The sequence below is a fragment of the Acinonyx jubatus genome, chromosome B1 (assembly GCF_027475565.1).
Source record: "Acinonyx jubatus isolate Ajub_Pintada_27869175 chromosome B1, VMU_Ajub_asm_v1.0, whole genome shotgun sequence".
Lineage (NCBI taxonomy): Eukaryota > Metazoa > Chordata > Mammalia > Carnivora > Felidae > Acinonyx > Acinonyx jubatus.
In genome coordinates, this window is record NC_069382.1 from 60148582 (window position 1) to 60170338 (window position 21757).

A 21757-nucleotide genomic window follows, 5' to 3' on the forward strand; every position below is an offset into this window, starting at 1 on the left:
TACTGTGCCTCCCTTTCTGTGTCTTCATTCCCACCCCACTCTCTCTGGTGTCTATCATTGGAGTATTCATTGCCAAAGTTGATATCACTTGAATTAATTTCTCTAACAATTGTTAAGTCTTCTGTAAATTCTTTATAAGAGTCAATTTGCATACCAGCAATTTTTACAGCATCATGATGATGTAAATATTGTTCACTGCAAGTGATAATTTATGGTAGGATGTATAGGATAATAATGCATTCTTTTTCTATCTCAAGGGAGAGTATTACTAGCATCAATTTTAAATGTAGTCTACCATTTTACATCCCAACTGCCTGTGTCATGACTATGATAACTTTTCACAAGTTGTCAATTAGAGACTTTTGTCAAATCACACTCTGCCTCTCACTGTCCATCAGCTCTGTTCTATCTTTAGATGCACTATGCAAGTAGTTTCAGTAGTATGCTTCTAAGTTTTTCTTGAGTGGAGTGCCTCTTTTGTGAACCTCATGTCCTTTTCTTAATGTCCTCTCATTTTGCTGAGGCCCATTCTCATGGTGGCATGGGATGCAAAAATCCCTGAGTTCTTGCATATCTGAAAATGCCTTTATTATGTCCTATTTTCTTACTAATAACAGATATGAGATACTACATTAAAATCCATTGTCCTTAGAACTTTGAAGGCTTGTTTCACATTTGCCTATAATCCATTATTGCTAATGATTTTGGGGATACTGATTCTTGGCCTGTGGTAATAACCTTTTGCTTGCTTTTTGTTTATTTATTTTTGTTTTCTTTTGAAAGCTCTTATAATCTTTTTTATATTTCATATTCTAAATTTTAAAAGATGACTTGGTGTTTATATATGTGTATGTTTAATTCATTCACCTAAGAGCTCAGCAGTCCCCCTTTCTCTGAAAACTTCTCTCTTTCTGTTATAGGAAGTATTTTCTATATTTTAAAATGATTTTCTCAATTTCAAATTCTGTTTTCTCTTTAAATACTTCTGTAAATCAAATATTGAACTAATCCTCCATACCTTCTATTCTTTCTTTTATGTTCTTCCTCTTTAATCTCTATTGTTTTTATTTTACAGTATTGCATTGTTTTTGGTTTTATCTCCACCCATTCTATTAAATATTTTGTCTTGCTAAATATGTGATTATGTGTGTGACTACAAATAGATACATGTATAACTTAAATTTCCAAGATCTCTTAACTTTCTTCTTGTTTTTTTCTATATGTAATACCATGTTCTAATTAATAATTTGGCACAACTGAAGAACATTACATTGAAACTTAGCTTTTCTCTTATTCAAATTTAGTTTAGGGGTGCCTGGGTGACTCAGTTGGTTAAGCATCTGACTCTTAGTTTCAGCTCAAGTCATGATCTCGTAGTTAGTGGGATCGAGCCCCATGTTGAGCTCTGCACTGACAGCGTGGAGCCTGCTTGGAATTCTCTCTCTCCCTGTCTGCCCACAACCCCCCCAAATAAATAAATAAAGTTAAAAAATTTTAGTTTAAAGCTATGTTTATTATGATTTATTATTCTGTTTTTTATTCCTGACTACAAATACAATTATATCAGTGAGTTCCAAGTACTGTTTTAGTTCACTACTGACTATAATAGTCAATACACTTTATCGGCTATAATAGTCAATATGCTTTATTGGCTATATATCTCAGTTTCCATAGCAGTAAAAAAACTATCATAATCCGTTACCTAATCATCCAGGCTTGATAGTAAAATCAAATGTAAAACCTCATTAAAGGCATTTCATGCTGTATAAATGCAAGATATTATCTCTAGAAAGAGAATCCATGTAGTAGAACTGTTGGCGAATATGAAGAAAAGACATCAATTGACTCCTTGTGGGAATCAACAGTAGTAAATCACTGACAACTTGTAGACACTTCAACAGTGAGATCTGACTGGTCCTGCTTCAGTTGGAACATGTCTGCCTCAAAGATTTGGTAGCCAGTAAAGTAGAAATGTCATTCTATAAATAAAGCTATATTTATATATTGTTTAAACTAGCCATTTCCTTTTTGTGTGTGTGACAAGGACAGTTTGACTCATGACTTATAAAAAATAATGGCGCTGTTAGCTTCTCTAAGAAAATATGAAGAAGAAGAAGTAGAAGAAGGAGGAGGAGAAGTAGGAGGAGAGGAAGAGGAAGAAAAGGGAAGCCTTACTGACTAGCCTCCATTTGGGGGTCTTGTTAACTACTCCAGAATATGTAGTAGCATAAACTGTAGCTTATTGTTCAGTGAGATCTCTGTGACTTTTTTTTTGGCATTAAAAATTGGACTTAGGGGCGCCTGGGTGGCTCAGTCAGTCAGGCGTCTGACTTCAGCTCAGGTCATGATCTCACGGTTCATGGGTTCGAGCCCCCCATCGGGCTCTGTGTGAAAGGTTCGGAGCCTGCAGCCTGCTTCAGATTCTGTCTCTGCTTCTCCCCCACTCGTGCTCTGTCTCTATCTCTTAAAATTAAATAAACATTAAAAAATTTTTTTAAAAAGATTGGACTTGAAGTCATGTGATTCCTTTAAAGTCAAGAAGATATATTTATACAGGTTTTGTGTTACTTACTGTCTTCTAAAAATAAGTTTCGCTAACTTCATATATGTTATATGATGTCTATACAATAATGATCATCTCACATCACTACAATCATAACTTCCCGAAATGGAAATGTAAAGCTTTGAGTGAAGAAATGCTTGACTTGTTTTTCTGAGTTGGAGTGTACCACTTTCTTGCTGTTATTATTATTGGTTTGCTATAAGGATTAAACCTTGGATACTTAATTCCATATTTTTGAATTCATAACTTGGTTCTGCCACTTACCTGTCTGACCTCAGGCAAGTTAGTTCTACAGCTCTCAATGCCTCAATTTCCTAACACTTAAATGGACACAATACCAATATAATCTTCATAGAATTTCTATAAGGATTAAACATTTTAATAAATGTAATCATAGCAGTAAGTATGCAGTGCTAACTGCTATTATCATTGTTATATTTTATAATTTATATTATATTATTATATTTATTATTACTATAATTATTACTGCAGGATTCTTAAGTCCTAAAATATTTCATTACAATATATGCATAACCTTATATTGAAATTTAAGCTATGGGACACCTGGGCAGACTCAGTTGGTTAAGCATCTGACTCCTGATTTCGGCTCAGGTCATGATCTCATGGTTTGTGAGTTCAAGCCCCATGTTGGACTCTGCATTGACAGTGTGGAGCCTGCTTGAGATTCTCTCTCTCCCTCTCTCTGCCCCTATCCTGCTCACTTTCTCTCACTCTCTCAAAAAAAATAAATAAAAAATTTAAAAAAAGAGAAAGAAATGAGTTAAGGTGCGTGTGATACACAATAAATATATATGATGTTTCATATTTGGGTAAAATTTTTAAAGTGCTGTACTAATACTATATTAACGCTATAATAAGTGCTATATTTACAAGCACAAGAAAAGAAAATATATACCAATCTGTTCAAACTTAATCATTCTTTAGCAGGTATTTTATTGGATAAAACTTTGCTCTTTGCTGGGTCCAGTATGGGAGAAAAAAACATAAGATAGACCAAGGAAATAAAGAACTAAATTTCATCTTTAAATCTTCATTTGCTTAAAGTAGGTAATGAATATGCTGTAACTCTTAAAAATATGAATGTACATATATTGATGTATCCCAGAAATCTGTGACCCTACCATCCAATTCTCATTGCAGAGGTGACAATGTTTCAATCTTTTATGTGTATTTCCAGAGATATTTTAAACATATATCAACAAATGCACTTTTCCTACCTTTTTATGCAAATGGAAGCATACTAAATATACTTTTCTTCCTTATGTTTTTGTTTTGTTTGTTTTGTTTTTATAAAAAAACAGCTATATTGTGGTTGAGGTCTATATGAGTACATAATGACCTTCTAAGCATTATTAATGATTTATAAAGCTGCCTTGGATGGATGTACCTGAATAATCTCACCAGGCCACTGCTGATTGACAGTTTTGTTAACACACTCTCTATTGTAAGAGAGCTGGTAAAATAATATGGTAGAATTTAAGTTAGTTGATATATATGTAGTATACTGTATGATAATTTTTAAGAAAAGGAATTGCTAGGTAAAGCATTAATTCATGGTCATTAATTTTTACAGAAATTTTAATTTGAATTTGAATATTAATACAGCTATATAGACACAAATCAAAAGGGAAAAATATGAATGGTAAAAATAAGACTCTCTTACACCACTTCCCTATATTCATCTGGTTCCTCTAACTAGAGATAATTAGTCTTGGTCACTTTCTGTATATTCTTCCAGAGAGATATGTGATGCATACACGGATATGAAGAAGAATTCTTCTTTTTCAGTGGGCTTTTTTTTTCTTTAGTGTGACAGTTTATAGCAGGAGACTGTTGCCTAGATGCTTAGTTAAACAGAGATAGCAGGCTAGAGTGTAAATAATCATATTAGGAGTGTACTATATACTATCTTATCACTGAGTCTCAGCCATTGTAGATCCTATCTGTAAAGTGATGTCTTCTGGGACATTCACTATAACTCACTGTTTTCCCCGGATGAAAGGATAGCGGTGAATTCTTTACATTGCTCTGCCCTTGACCAAGGATTTTCAAACCTACTACCATCTGCCTCTACACTTGGCACAACACGTGCATTCTGGGACTCTACCATTACCCTAAAAATCCCTTCCCCCCCCCCACCTCTTAAATCTTTTATTTCCTGTGTCTTGACCATCCTCTTTCTTGGTTCTCTGGTGTATCACATCCTCCAGTAGCTTCCTAAAGAAAGATTTTTTTTTAATCTCGTAAATTAGAAGATCTCTCTAGCTTATTCTCTCGCCTGATTTTCCTGGAAATGGGATTCTCAGTTTAAAATACAAAGCAATTTTTCAATTGTTTTTCTGACTGCCAATGTCACTAATGAAAAATTAAGACATTCTGAATCCTTGTTTCTTGTATATGACAATGTTTATTACTCTTCCCTTTGGCAGCTTGTGGGATCTCATTTTTGCCTCCATTGTTCTAAAATATCACAATGCTTTGCTAGTATGAATCAGCCACCCTACTAGGTACTTGGAAGGCCCTACTAATCTGGAATTTTATTCCCTTTAATACTAAGAAATGGTCTTAAATTATATTGCATTATATTATACTATATTTTTTGTATTTTATTACAAATGGTCCATTATATATAATACACATAGTGGTATAATGAATATAGTTTATAGTAAATGTAATGTAACATTTATAAATCAGCATGTAAATTACTTATTTTTAACAAACGAACAAGAGTACTATTGAAGAATGCTTGTCAGTTCAGGAAATTGCAGAGGAGTCAGACCCACAGTAACAATGCCCTCTAAACAATGTAAATAAATATTTCATATATTTTCAAAATATTTTGGCAACAAATGACTAAATTTGACATACCATATTTTGGCATTAATATCTCACATACACAATCACACACATACACATAGATGCACACGTAGATAACATAAATAACATATTCCACTACCCTTTATTATAGAGACTATTCTAGAGAATATAATTATTGGCAGATAACGGTATTTTTTTAAAAAATAGGAATTAATTTAAGTTCCATATGTCAAAGTTTGCTAACCCCTTATTCTTAAAGTACAAATTTATATCATTTTGTTAAATATTTTACCATCTTTCCTAATGTCGAATAAGATAGCTTTTCTTTTTCTATGCTTAAAAATACCTGTAGAATTAACCGAATAGAGACAGCATATATTTATAATTGATAATTCCTACACATATTTAATATGCCAATGCATATTTATAAATCATAACAAATTATAATAGCTATGGCCAATAGTAAATGTGTAAGTATGCACTTTGAATATTCAACCTTTTATTTCCCCAGATCATCTACCATGTTACCATGTCAAATGTGTTTGGCACAAAAATATTATAACTGAATTTATGTGATATTAATAATAAGAACATTCAATCAAGTGCTATATTCCCCTGAGTGGAAATAGATTTCTGCGAATAATTTTCCTTTATTGAATAAAATGTTATCATCATATTACACCTTGTTATGTTTGAAACACGTATTTTTCATTTTTAAGAAGTTGAAACATACTTAAACATTGTGTTATATTTCTTTTTTTACTCATTGTTACTTTTCATTTATTGGGATAATTTGAGAACTAGCACTGGCATTGTGCTAAGTTATTATTCAAGATTTGTGTTGGTTCTTTCTGTTTTCAGCATGCAGTGACCTGGAGTTCAGGGAAGTGGCAAACAGACTGCGGGACTGGTTCAAGGCCCTTCATGAAAGTGGAAGCCAAAACAAGAAGACAAAAGCCTTACTACGGCCTGAGAGAAGCAGTAAGATTTCTAAATTTGATATGTGCCATTGTCTTTGATATGGGATTTCCTTTCCAATGAATCACCTAGATCAAAACACATATTTCAAAATTTATTCTTTGCTTAGGTGCTGAACAAATATCAGAACATTGTTATTACTTCCAAGCACACTCAGAGTATTTTGCAAGGAAATAAAACATTTTGTGACAACCCTTATTGGTAAAAAATAAATATCCCCACAGAGACAACATTAACTTCCAGCTGAAGTGAAAGAGTAGGAATATTTTTCAGCGTTTTGATAGGAGTGGTAAAGAATGAAACAACACAGGAAATGAAAGTAAGAATGGTACTTAGATTTTTACAGACACAATTAGCCCCCATGCGTCCCACAGGTTGCCCTTTTCATGATGGCTTTGCAGACATTTCTACTTTGACCCAACAAATCAGTAGACAAAAAGGATACCTTCAATGACACACTGCAAATCAGATTCATAAAAAAGAAGAAAGCAAGAGCCATTTGAACGTTATACGATTTTTTTTATCATCTGTGTAATTTCCTCAGTGTGTTTTCTAATTCCTCAGCAATAAGAAATGGAAATTGAAAGAAGTACTTGTTATGAATAATTTTATGAACTTTTCATTTTATATTTTTTATTTATAAAAATATTTATTACATATTTAATACAGGCAAAAGAAAGATATTGAAATATGAGCTTAATTTGGGGAACTTATCAAAGTTGAAATATTTGCTCTTAAATACAAGAAGTAATAGGTCAGTGATTAGAAGCAGCACCTTGTAGTTGACAAAGTCCCAAGTGTGTGCCCTTCTTTGCTCATGGTGACATGACCCATTCAGTCTCCCTTGCAATCCTGAAATAGCAGTTTCTGACAAAATAACATCATAGATGGCATGATTATCCATAATTGTATTTCCTAAAATGCCTTATTTTTTTTTTCTTTTCATCAACGAATTTTTCCACAGTCCCAAACTTTTCTATTTATGAGTCTTATATATGTTCTTAAATAATTCAATAATTCTTTTTAATTAAACTAATGAAGCTATCACTGATAGACATAATAATTTTATCTGAATGTGTGATGACTGTCTATGTTTCTTCTTATGAACTTCAGAAAGAAATTATAGTATTTTCCCTACTCTTTAAGAGTGTTCTTCAGGTTTGTCTTTGGAATTATTGATTACATTTTTGGCAGATGTCAACTTTTTGGATGACTTCAGCGTAAGCAAAAGGACAAGTCTTAATAGAAACAACAGAATACATTAGTCTTTATATTCATGAAGTAAGCATAACTGAGGTGGGGTAACCACCCCATAACTGAGTTTATTTCAGATGCTTACATATTGATCTTTTAAAATTCATATCTACACCTATCCTACTAATTCTCATACTTAAATTACTGCTTGCTCTCAAATTTCTCCTTTGAACTTGAGTTCAGACTAGTGATCTCACCCATATTTGGAGATGGATAAAAGGAGAGCTTGTAGGGGAGCCTGGGTGGCTCAGTCGGTTAAGCCTCCTACTTCAGCTCAAGTCATGATCTCACTGTCCATGAGTTCAAGCCCCGCGTCTGGCTCTGTGCTGACAACTCAGAGCCCAGAGCCTACTTCAGATTCTGTGTCTCCCTCTCTCTCTGCCCCTCCCCTGCTCATGCTCTGTCTCTCTCTGTCTCAAAAATATATTAAAAAAAAAAATTTAAAAAAAAAAGGAGAGCTTGTAGAACTCAGCACAGTGCCTGGTTAAATGTACACATTTATAAATATTATTTCTCATTCCAGCTTCTTATTTCAAAAAATTACACACTCTTAATATAGTGGGTTAATTACAAGAACCTCTTAGGTAGTTGAATATCTTTGGAAAGTAAATGAAATAGTGGCGGCCCTAAGATTACTTACACTACTTGAAATGGTCAGAGGCCAACTAGGAGTAAATTTCCATTAGAACACATAAGACAAATCATTAGAAGAAAAATGGCTGACTCCCTCAATTCCTCAGATCTGTACATCATCCAAGTGAGTTTTCTCCTGATTTCATCATATTTAATTTGTGAACCAATCCACTCATATTATATTTCCTGTTTTCTTTCTATTTTTATTTTTCCTTCATAGCATTTCTCACTACCATAGCAATAATCTACTTATTTATTTGTTGTCTCTCTCTCTCTCTCTCTCTCTCTCTCTCTCTCTCTCTTCCCCCCTCCCCCACTAGATGACTGTGAACTCAGTGAAGGCAAAGATCTTTATTTACCAATGTATTATCAGAGTACAGACTAGTTTGACACATAGTACTAACTAAATAAAAATGAATAGAATTAATGAATGGAAGAAACAGAGAAGAAGTCAAAATACTACATTGTCTGTGTATACCACAATTTAATCAATCACTTTTTCTCCTAAGAATAGTTTTGTACTGTTCCATTATTTTCTGCATGACAATCAATTCTGCAATTGGTCGTTATGCTTTTATTTCTAAGAAAGATTCCAAGAAGTGGAGGTGTTGGGTCAAAATGTGCATGCATTTCAAATGATAAATCATAATAGACGTTGCTAGGATGCTTTGCAAAAATCTTAGGGTATTTATAATTTCTTTTTTTAAGTTTACTTATTTATTCTGAGAGAGATAGTGAGAGAGAGAGAGAGAGAATGAGAGAGAGAATGAGAGAGAGAATGAGAGAGAGAGAGAGAGAGAGAGAGAGAGAGAGAGCATAAGTTGGGGAGGGGACAGGAGATCTGAAGTGGGGCTTGAACTTGTGAGAACATAACCTGAACCGAATTCAGCCGTTCAACTGACTGGCCACCCAGGCACCCTGGTATTTCTAATTTCTAACAGCAAAACATGACAGTTCACTTTTGCCTTTATCCCTAGCAGCAAAAAATATTGCCATTCTTTTTAACTTTTCCATTTTGCTTAGCATGCTATTTTATTTCATTGTAAATCTAATTTTCATTTCCGTAATTAGCAGTGAATTTGAAAACAAAATATTAGTGGGGGGGAACTTTTATACAGCAAAACAAAATAAAATTACTTTCAACTCAGGCTACTATATTAAGATACTATCTATGGGCTAGGTGGATCAAATAATAGATATTTCTCAAATTCGGGATGCTGGGAAGTCCTACATCAAGGTGCTAGCAGACTGGATTCTTGGTGAGGGCCATCTTCCTTGTTGGTAGACAGACATCTTCTCCCGTGGCAGAGTGAGAGAGAGATCTCTCTAGGGTCTCTTCTTATTAGGGCACTAATCCCATCATGTAGGCTCCACCTTCATGACCTAATTACTTCTCAAAAACTCCATCTCCAAATGCCATCAAATTGGGGGAAAGGAGTTCATCATATGAATTTTGGGAGAACACAATTCAGTCCATAGCACAAAACAAAACAACCCCTCCAAAAATAAAAAAAATAAAATAAGTAAATAAAAAACAACTCTAAGTTATGTCAATTTATATGTTTAATTCTAAGAAGGATATATAGTGGCTTTTATTATAAGTGTATTTAATAACTCCTTCTAGTATTTGGGGGAGTTTTTCTCTGTGTTTGCTACTCTATTTTTTAGATTGTATAGATTTATATTTATTATAACCATTAATAAATTATGCTTCTTATCACTTTGTGACACTATATTCTACTTACTGCTTTTTAGCACAGATTCACCCAATCTGATAGTAATATATCATTCCTACATTTAATTTTATGTAGCCTGATACACTTGCTAACATTTTATTGTCAATCTTTCTTTATTACATAGACCTAAATGTCTTTCCTGTAAGTATCCATAGTTGAGCTTTGAGTTTTTAATATGACAGTGAGAAAACTTTGTGGTTTTTTTTGTAATTAACTATAATAATAAAGTCAACATAAAGCACAGAAAAATATTCTGATAAGACAGAGAATGTTTGCCACTTAGGAGATTATCCAGGAGACAAAGAAAAACTTATTTTCACAATTTCTTAAGAGCAGACCATTAATCTAAGAAAATTTGTCATTTTAAAATAGAAACAAAATCAAATTTTAACTTTGCATCTGTATAATATTTGATACTGATTTGAAAAATCTTATATGATAAATCTTTTAAATGTTAGCAAGCACTGACCATGACGAATACTATTTTGGGGGATTCTTTTATAATTTTTTGTACTTATAGATTTCATCTTATACATTTTTGGAAGAATGAATAATCTTATTTTAGAATAAAACTGTTTTTTAACAAAATCATATCTTGCATACCTTGCATATCAAGTTGCTTATATAATTATTTTTACTAGTGGAGTATTACTTATTTAGATCCTATAGGTTTAAATTTTATTTTATATAGAAAACGATGAGGTAGGTAATTTTACTGTTGCATTAGTGTTTTTTAGTAGATTAACAGAATTTTTGAATATATATATTTTATACTTCTTTATAGCCATACCAATTTTTATGTGTAACTTTTTAAGTGGCAAAAATGAACATGTTTATTAACAGACCCGAATATATAAAACTTAAACTATAAACTATAAAATTGTTTGATTACACAAACTCGAGGCAAAAAGTTTATAAACTTAAAAACATGCCTTAGTATTTTTTTTAGAAATAATATAGATATATAATAAATATACATTAAGTAATTTAGCATAAATCAAAGATTTTAATTTACTAAATGAACTTGAAAATTGTTTTGAAATTTCAAGTTGGCTTTTATAAAATAAAAATTTACCATAATAATGATTTTAGTTGTTAAAAACAAATATATATTTTTTATAATCTTAAACATCTAGTAGATGTAATGCTAACTCCTTTAATCAGTATACCTATATAAGTTCAGGACAAACATGTTCGAGTAGAATAAAAATGTATGCTTGTATTATCTTTACTGCTGGTAATTCTGAAGATATAGCCATTTTATTAAATAAACAATATTAAACTATTTTCTTTTACAAACATGTACTTAAATTGTGAGAATTGAATTTTTAAAGCATTTGGGTTATTATGTTTTATGAATGCATTGTTTATCTAAGTATAGTTGGCACACAATGTTACAGTAATTTCAGGTGTACAACAGAGTGATTCAACTTCTCTATACATTAAACTATGTTATCTTCTGTCACCATACAATGCTATTACGATGTCATTGACTGTATTTCATATGCTGTACCTCTTAGTCCCATGACTTACTCATTCCATACCTGAAAGCTCCATTCCCTCACCCATTTTGTCCAATCTCTCATGCCCCACTCCTCTGGAAACCATCAGTTTATTTTCTGTTTTTATAGATCTGATTCTGCTTTTTGTTTGTTTTATTATTTTTTATATATACTCCACATGTGAGTGAAATCTTGTGGTATTTGTCTTACTCAGAATATATATTGTATATACATACATTTATACATAGTAAATAATGCTACAATCAACATAGGGGTGCATATATCTCTTTGAATTGGTGTTTTGTTTACTTTGGGTAAATAATAGTGGAATTATTGGATCGTATGATACTTCTATTTTTAATTTTTTGAGGAATGTCCATACTGTTTTCCACAGTGACTGTACCAATTTACATTCCTACCACCAGTGTGCAGGGGTTCTTTTTCTCTATATCCTCACCAACACTTGTTGTTTCTTATCTTGTTAATTTTAGCCATACTGACAAGTGTGAGGTGATATCTTACTGTGGTTTTGATTTCCATTTTCTGCACAATGAGTGATGTTGGGCTTTTTTTCATGTGTCTATGGTCATCTGTATGTCTTTTTTGGAAAAACAATGTCTATTCAGATACTTTGGCCATTTTTTAATCAGATTGTTTCTTTTTTTATGATGTTGAGCTTTATAAGTTATTTATGTACATGAGTATTTTGGAGATAAACCCCTGTCAGATATATCATTTGGAAATATCTTCTCCCATTCAGTAGGTTGCTTTTTTGTTGACGGTTTCCTTTGTTGTGCAAAAGTTTTTTTTTTTTTAATTTTGATGTTGTCCCAATAGTTTATTTTTGCTTTAGTTTTCCTTACCTTAGGAGACATACCTAGAAAAATGTTGCTGTGGCCAATGTTAGAAAAATTACTGCCTATGCTCTCTTCTAAAATTTTCATGGTTTCAGGTCTCAGATTTAGGTCTTTAATCCATTTGTGTGTGGTGATAAAAGGTAGTAGTTCAGTTTCATTCTTTTGCATGTAACTGTACAGTTTTCCCAGCACCATTTATTGAAGAAATTGCCTTTTAAAACCATTAAGTTTATTAGAAGGTTATTTTTTTATTTCTGGAAATTTTAGGAATATGTAATTTATATGAGCACTTATTATTCCTAAGCCAATCACAATAGAGCTTTCTTAAGAGATTTTGCAATCTAATTTGGTAGTGCCATCTGAAGATAGGGGAAAAAAGTACACACACACACACACACACACACAGACACCTGCCCATACATGCACAGATGTACACAGGTAGAGAGTTTATAGTTTTGATATTTTAGTCTTGAGTCATGTACAAGCATAGAAATATAAAACTCACTGGTTTGTTTCAAAGAACTGTCTCTCATCCTTGTCTCACCTTTACATTTTAATAAAGATTGTGTTTATGAAGGATGGGATAAGTTGTGGTAATAGTTTAATATACAGACTGATGTTCTACCAACATTTAGAAAGGAGACCTCTAATATTGTTTTCATTCTGATGTGTAGTCTTATGGAAACTGTATGAAATTTTGCTTGATGGACTGAGAAGAGTCTAGTTGTCCATCTAGTCATTTCCAAAGCCCTTCTCAGAAAACAAAATGTCCAGCCTATTTCCAGTTAATTATTTTGGCTTCAGATGGTTGTTCTTGGAGTCTCTGCATCCCTTTGGAGCCCCTGATGGGGCAAAGTCCTAATGTTTAAGTGATGGCAGGAGGTTGAGGGGCAGGAGTAAGAAGAGAACGCCTCCATGAGTACCTGGGTGAAGACCTTGGGCTCCAGAGATTTTTAGCACTCTAAATCTCAGCACTAAAAAAAACAAGGAAAAAAAAAAGTCAACTAAAAACAAATCTAGACTAATAAAGAAAGACTTTGGCATGAAAGAAAAGAGGTAAGAGTGTTGAAGAAGCACAGATGAAAATATTTTAGGAAGCTGAAAGGAAGGTTGGAAGTTATAAAAAAATGTGGAGGAAGAATTTACAGTAAGGCAGGGTTCTCAGATGCAGTGTGAGGAGATCCCAAGTTTTGCAAAACTTCACGTGAGTGTCAAATTATCCTTAATGAAATTTTGCCATCTGGGGAGATACTAGAAGGAACTTACACCAATAAGAGTCTTCCTCAACAGAAAGGGTCAAGAATTAAATCCCTACTCAAAAAGAGCCAAGAAGACTTCAGTCTAGTAAGATTCTCATTCAAACAGAAAACAAGAGGGACAAGTACTGTTTAACAGAGTCAAAGTAACTTCTTATCGTACTGTAACAGACAAATGTCCAGGGTGCTGTGTTAGGAATTGTGACTCACCACTGGGGAGCAATGGTTCCCCAGCCAGGAAGGGCACAGAGGGTATGAGAACCTCCATGAATGTCTGAAGACAGTGGGATCCAAGGGATGCTCACCACTTCAAGCCACAGTACCATAAAATGGCAAATAAATACAAATCCAAACTCAGTAAAGAAAGACTATTCAATAAGATTATTGCAGTAGAGAAAATGCTTCAACCCCAAGGTTTGCAAACATGTCAAATCAAACAGGAAAAGTCTTTCTTTTGCTAGAAGGAATAAGCAGGGCTGGCAATACCTTTGTGGATGAGGCAGTCCAATGTGTGGAGTAAGCAGATAGCAAAATTTGGACTCTGTAACAAGAAATAATATTCCTGTACTCAGCAGATTCTCAAAACAAGCAGTTGATGAGGGATTTTCTGTGTCTTAATGCTTTATTCCTTGCTCAAACATGTGGAAAAGACAAAGTTCAGGAGTCTGGGGGAGGAGCAAATCATGGGTAAAGGTTGGTCAAGCCAAAGTTCAGTGGCTAACTAATGGGTTATTGTGAGTACTTGGTCAAACTTAATCCTAAATATAAACAATTCATTTATCTACCAAGCAAGAATATTAGGTTCTTACCCTGTTATTTCACTCATAAGTTCCATTCTTTTATATCTTTGATCTGTGTATTGATACATCCCTTGCACCTGATTGTCTAGGCCACTAATCTGATGCTTCACAGTGGCAATTTTCTCTACAATTCACCCAAGGGATTACTTAGCTGGGAAATTTTGGTTTTGGTTTTTTGGTCTAGAAAATATTTTTGTATACTTTTTTATGGGTTTACTCTTAAATATGTGTGTGTGTGTGTGTGTGTGTGTGCGCTTCTGTATGTTTTAAATTTAAGTACATGGTCTCTTCTCTTATTTATTCAACTCAACATGTAATTGATTTTTCTCTCTTGGCTACTTGGGACCTTAAGATATGAGGTGGTTTTCCCTTATTCACTGGGCCCCAGTCTATTTGGTGACATCCCTTTATTGGCAATAATCTCATGTGGGATGGAAAACAGTCTCATACTGGCTTTGTCTCAAAGCATCAGGAAGGCCACTGGTTCCCTGAACCATGGAGGAAATTACATTGTTCTTGTATCTCCTAGACTCCCAATCTAGCTCCTAGGAGGTAGTAGATATTGACCTTCTCCCCAGGAGTCTGTAGTTTTCTGTGAGTCAGGCTCTTCTCAGGGTTTCTCAATTCTCTCAGTTACTCTACCCTTGATATCCACTTTCTGTTCTCCATCACCCACCCAGCTTATGGGGGGGGGGAGAGAACGCTATGCCATGTTGCACTCATTTGTCTTTAGACTCCACCTCTCTGAAGAGAGTAATAGTAGATTGAAGATGATCATGGAGAAGGAGCTTGCTGCATTCGGGTGCTCAGAAAACCTTTCCTAATGCTTTATTAACAAATTTAAATTTTAATATAGAAAACTTGAGGAACAATTTAGAGAGAAATTCTTGTTTGTATTTAAATATCAAAATCATAATGGTAGGGGTAAATATATAAGAGAGAGACATAGTATATATTTTTCTGGTTGTTCAAAGAAGAATGTTTAAATGCCAATATTTATCATTTAATGTATTACCTTTGAGCTAGACATTTGGCTTTTGATGGATCTGTATCTTTGGTGACACTTAAATTGATATAATTATTTTAAAAGATGCTCAATTTTTACTTTACTATCTGGAAGTATCACAGTTTACTTTCTATGTTTTTAGAATATTTGTGAATAGGGTATTTAGTTTCTTGCAAAATAATTCTCAACAATAACATCTGCTTGAGCTGACTTGTAGACTCATATATAGTAAAAAGTTAATGAGTGAGTTAAAGGGGTGAATCTGATTTGGCACTGAACTGGTTGGTATGCAGGAGGAGAGTGGAGAAAGGATGTTAGCCCACGTCTTCTATGCTAGTACTTGCGGCGTTAAGTAATCTGAAAAATCCAACACTGCTCACTTCATACAAAGCCTTAAGATATGTGCTGCTTTCAACCAAACAGCACATATACAACATATACAACATATGTTTCAACAACCTATACAACAATAAAGGCTCATAGGAACAATACAAGAATCTGGCTCTAAATATGGTCTGAAAGAAAAAGCAGTGCCTTGTCCAACATCGTTGAGCATGAATGCATATGTTAGTTTGAAACAAATGCAATTACCAATTTTGGAATCACAAAACAATAGTTTTCAAAGGGTCCATGGAAGAAAAAGCATCTGAAAATTCACTACTTTATCCTATTTTTACTCATATTTACTCACCTCTTTTTATATGTAGGTTAATCTGTATACTTTAGTAGTCTAAATTATTTTCTTTTCCCAGGTAATACAAAACTTTTGCCTATTTAATTTTTGCTGCAGTGTTATAATGAGTAAAAATACAAATTAAGGCACAACATCTTGTGTTTTCCCTTAATCATACTCTCATAACCCAGCCTCATTATATATGAACTACATAGCTCCTAATGATCCTGAAACTGAATGAAGAATGTGTAATATATTCTCTAGCTTCATTTTGTTTTCTTATTCAGAAGCCAGATTGCTGAAGACAATTTGTACAAATTGCTCTTGTGGCCTAACCATTGCCTGCTGAGCTCTCTTGTGGCTTTTAGGAGGTGTTATGGGATTTTCCACTAATGCAATTCCTCAGAGTAGAGAAATTGCTTCATATTTGCAGTTTGGGGGAACCCCAGAACACCTTTCACCCAGGTATCTGTACTCTCTCACTTCATTCGGCTTGTTGCTGAAATATCTGGCATAAGATACCCTCCCTTCTACCACATGTGAAATCGCAACACTGGCACCGAACATTTCCCTAAGCATTACGCTACTTTGCTTTTCTTTACAGTGTGTGTCACTACCTGATTTGACAATGTTTACTAGTTTATTTTCTCACTCTTCCAAATAAAATGTAAGTGCTATGAGGCCAGGAATTTTCTGCTGTGGAATCTTCAGCTACTAGAAACAGCCCTGGCATGTTATAAGGACTCAGTGACAATGAATAATAAAGTAATATGCAGCTGCTTTCTTATTGCTGAATGACATCCAGGTTCCAGGAGGACAAGTCTCAAACAGTGAGAGGATTGAAATAAAAGAGTCAAGGCTTGGGGCCTCCTGGGGGGGGGTTCGTTGGTTAAACACCAGACTCTTGATCTCTGCTCAGGTCATGTTCTCACAGTTGGTGAGACGGAGCCCCACATGGGGCTCTGCACTGACAGGGCGGAGCCTGCTTGGAATTCTCTCTCCTCTTTCTCTGCCTAGCTCACACAGTCCCTCTTTCTCAAAATAAATAAATGAACTTTTTAAAAAATATAAAAGAAGCCAAGAGTCAAGGCTTGATGAAATTTAAATGGGAAGATATTCTACTTTTTATAAGGCAATGAATCTTGAGTGTGGACTATGGCTTTATTAAAAAAAGGAAAACTTGCTAGCCTCATAAATGGCTACCAAATTAATAGTGTCGTATATTTTATGTTAGTTAAACATCTTGTTACACTGTCAGAAGTATTTTAAGGTATGGTGGAAAATGGTAGGGATTTTTCCTAGTGGGTATTTTAATAGTTATTCTTAATTCTCTAACACAATAGGATACTAACCTGAGTTTTTCACTGACCAAATTTTAGCACAGCCATTACATAGAGCATAGCATTGCTATTACCTAAGAAGAAATGATTGTTGATCTGAATCTTGGCTAGTGTAAATATTTCATAGTTAAATGTTTTCAGTTGACAAAGATCAATAATATTACAGCTTTTTTAAAAAGAAATTAAGCAAGCTCGTAAAGATTGCCGTTATGTTTTAGCAACCTACATCTACTTTGTATACAACATCAGGTGTCTTGGATTTTTTGTTTGGATATATTTTAGAGCTATCACTGACTAATGATTATCGAAAAAGCAACTAAGATGATAAAATTTTTAAATGTACTTTATAATAAGAAGATGAAAGAAATCGAGCTATTTAGCTGCTGATTTTATTATCTTTCTATCATAAACATAGTTGTTTGAGGCTTTTTTCAGGAAGCCTTTTATTATTTAAATCTCCAAAAAGTTAAGAGCAGAAATACTATGCACATATTTTTTGTTTTTGTTTTTGTTTTTATGGTTGCAGTTGAGTGGGGGTGGGAGAGGGGTATCCTTCGTTGAAAGAGTACTGTATTAATTTTATTTTTGTCAATTTGGAAAGCATCAGGACATCAGAATCATATGTAAAATCCTCAGATTAACAGTCTAACTCAGATTAAGATAATGTTTCATTTTTTCCTTTCCTAGATACCAAATGCTCTCCTCAGTCAGAGAAAATTATAGAATTACTTAAAGCCCTAGGGTAAATGAATACAGTTTCTTACCAAAACATTGTTCACTTTATGTCATGCTGCCTTCACATTGAGAGGAAGATTGAATTCGGAATCAGATGACTTAAAAACAATGCCCTATTTTAACGCAAGTAGGAGCTTTTTAGGTATTGCTGCGAAGTTTATCTTTTGAAAACAAAGATTTGTAAAGTTGGTAGATAAGTGTTCTCTTATTTCAAGTAATAAAATGAAAGATCCAGATCATTGCTTATTTTGTTTGTTCTCATTATTGAAACATATGGCATTTTCTTCTTTTATTTTGTAGACACAATAACTCTATCATAAAATTTAATTGTGCACTTTAGTATTACCATGATATTATCTTAATATTTAGATACTGTAATTTGATAGAAATTTATTTCGTACTTAGCAAAATTAATGTAATTCTAAATAAATTAAAACTATAGCTATAAGTTAAAGACACTGAGTGAATGATGTCATGATAAAATTGTTTTGTCACAATCATTGTCTCCTGGGAAATTTTCCAGTTGGATTTGTTAGGCACCAAACTTTTGGTGGAGCCTCTAGTCTTTAGGGAGTTTATTATTAGCTTTGTCCATTTGGAATCATTAACAAGTGGTTGCTTCTCACAGGGTGAATGACTTATTGTCAATTTTATTACATTTTGTTTTTAACAAAATGAATACCTCATTTTAAAATATAATCACATTGGATGTTCAGAGAGCATATTGAACTGGTACTTTGAACTATCAGAACCTAGTAAAAAATGAAATAACACCTTCTTCCCAAAAAGACTATAACAAAGAGATCTAAAACAATCTATGCAGAAAAATAAATAAAATATAATATTAATACAGTGTTTCATATATAGTCAGTCGTTTATAACAAGAGCATTATTTCTGTTGAATTTTGTTGCAATGCCAGTTGTGGTACACACAAAAACCTGGAATATGTGCATAATAGGCGTCTTAAAAGCATCAGGGAGTGATAGCTAAAACAAAGGGGAAAAGTATAAATAAAAAGGAAATAAAATTGCTCAAAAGCATAACTATCTGGGGTAATTTAATGCAGAAAAAAAATGGTTGTATACACCACAGCAGTCCTTGGACCATATGCTAGCCAATAAAAAAGCAATTAATTTTATGATGATTCCTTTGAAACATTAATTGAGTGTTAAATTATTTTAACATATCATGGATATGAAGGAAAAATATATATAACATTGTATTTTTCTATTTCTTCAATTTTTTATTCTATATATTTTAGTTACACATGTAATACATGACTTTTTTTTAAAGGACATGTGATGGCATATGAAGAGAATTAATATCCTTTCACCAAACCAATCTATTCCTTCCATCATGAGGTAAAATATTGTTAGGAGCCTCATATATATATATGTATATACATATATTGTATATATATATACAATTCTACTTTACTCTCATACAATATATATATTCACATAAACATTTTTGTGAAGTATGAGTTCATACTATATGAAGTATGTGACATCTTATTATGCATTATTAACCTTTTACTTGTTTATTGTATTGCAAATACTTTCTTACGACATCTTCTCTATTTTGATTTTAGAGTTCTTAGATTGTGTTCCTTAAGAATGTTCTCTCCTAAAAAAATTGCTCTGGATATTCCTCTACTGTATAGATTTTTGCATTTAAATTTTGAAGCCATCCAAAATTCATTGGTGTGAAATGGGATTCTGGCAATAGATCATATTTCCTTGCTGAATTAAAGCGATTTCTTTGCAATTATTTAATCCATGTTTATGTCTGTGTTTTCTGTTTAAGTTCTCTGTATATTCTTTTTGTTCTTTCTGTTGTTAATTTCTATTATAATTTTGTTATGTTATGGTATATTTTGTATGATTTTAGTTCTTTCAAATTTGTTATGATCTGTTTTATGGCTCAAAATATGTTTCATATGCACTTGAAAGGAACTGGTATTCTGCTATTGTTTGTTGCAGTGTTTCATCCATGTAAATTATTCCAAGTTTATTGATAATGTTGTTCAGATTTTCTAATACCTTTACTCTTTACTGTTTTTCTGTCCACCTGCTCTATTGATTATTTACAGAGTAGTGTTGAGGTCTCCAGATAAAGTTGGGAATTTGTCTATTCCCTCTGGTCAGTTCTATTAGTTTTGTTTTTTCCTCATGAATTTTAAACCTTCATTTTAGAGACAGATACGTTCAGGGTTGTTATGTCTTCTTAATGAAATATTTATCATTATGTAACATCCCTTTTTATTGTGGTAACGTTCCTTATTCTGAGGTCAAATATATTATTAGTATTGTCAGTCTGACTTTTTTTCCATTAGTGTTTGCCTGGTATACTTTTCCAGCCTGTTAATTTCAACCTACTGTGACATTTTATTTAGTTTCCTTTCAAAATAATTAGAGTCTGAGTTGGGTTTGTGTGTATCTTAATATATGTTTTGTATTTTAATTGATATACTCAGCTCACTTACATTTAATATAGTCATTGATTTGGTTTCATAATAATATACTTTCTTGCTAATTTTCTGTATTTTCCATCTCTTCTTGGTCCAGTTTTTCTTCTTATGATGCTTTATTTTGGACTAAGTAAGCATTTGTATGATTTCATTTTATTTCTACTCTTGGTTTATTATTTTTATCTCCTTTTGAAAGTTTTTTAATGGTTACACTAGGATTTACAAGATACAAATGTAATTTGTCACAGTCTACCTTCATATTTGCCATATTATATATATTAGAAGTACTTATAATTCTCATTTTATCCCGTCTTTTATGTTATTTTAATATATGTTTTGCTTTAATATATGCTTCAAACACACATTGCTAATAACTTTAGATAGACATTCAATGATTTTTTTAATTGAGGTATAAATAACATATCATATTGTTTCAAGTGTGGAACATATTGATGCAACAATTTTATACATTATAGTGTCAGTCTCACCATGATAAGTGCCATCGCCACCTGTGACCATACTACAGTATTAAAATATTACTGACTATATTCCTTGTGCTGTATTTACCATCTCTGTGACTTATTTATTTTATAACTGGAATTTGTGCTTCTTAATCCCCTTTATCTACTTCACCCAGCCACCCACCCACCTCCCCTCTGACAACCACCAGTTTCTTCTCTGTATTTAACAGTCTGTGTTAATTTTTTAAGCGTCTGTATTTTCTCTGGGTAAAGAATTTTTGGTGTAGAGCTCTATTTTTCTTTCAGCACATCACAAATGTCTTTCCATCATATTCTGGCTTGTATGGTTTCAGCTTAGAAGTCTGCCATCAATCTCTTTTCTTTGTTCCTCTATAGAAAAATGCATTTGCCTCTAAATGCTTTAAAGATTTTTCTGCTTATTAATTGTTTTTGAGCAGTTTGACACTGATGTCTGTTGATTTGTTCCTTTCTTTATTTGCATGGTTGGTATTTACCTTTTTTGGGTTTCTTAAAGATAAGGATCTCTGTGATTTCATGTGTTTCATTAATTTTGGAAAATTCTCCATTAAATCTTGAAATATTTCTTCTACCCTGTTTTCTCTCTCTTCTTCTAACAATTTCAATTACTTTTCT

General features: G+C 32.9%; 1 protein-coding gene across 3 annotated transcripts in view; it reads left to right on the top strand.

The window, feature by feature from the left end:
• Positions 1-21757, top strand: part of SPOCK3 (SPARC (osteonectin), cwcv and kazal like domains proteoglycan 3) — a 479180-nt gene that overhangs the window by 425559 nt on the left and 31864 nt on the right. For all 3 annotated transcript variants that reach the window (XM_053216740.1, XM_027068602.2, XM_053216739.1), the window contains exon 7: positions 6263-6382. In XM_053216740.1, the coding sequence (XP_053072715.1) occupies positions 6263-6382 (120 nt within the window). The remainder of the gene's footprint in view (positions 1-6262; positions 6383-21757) is intronic.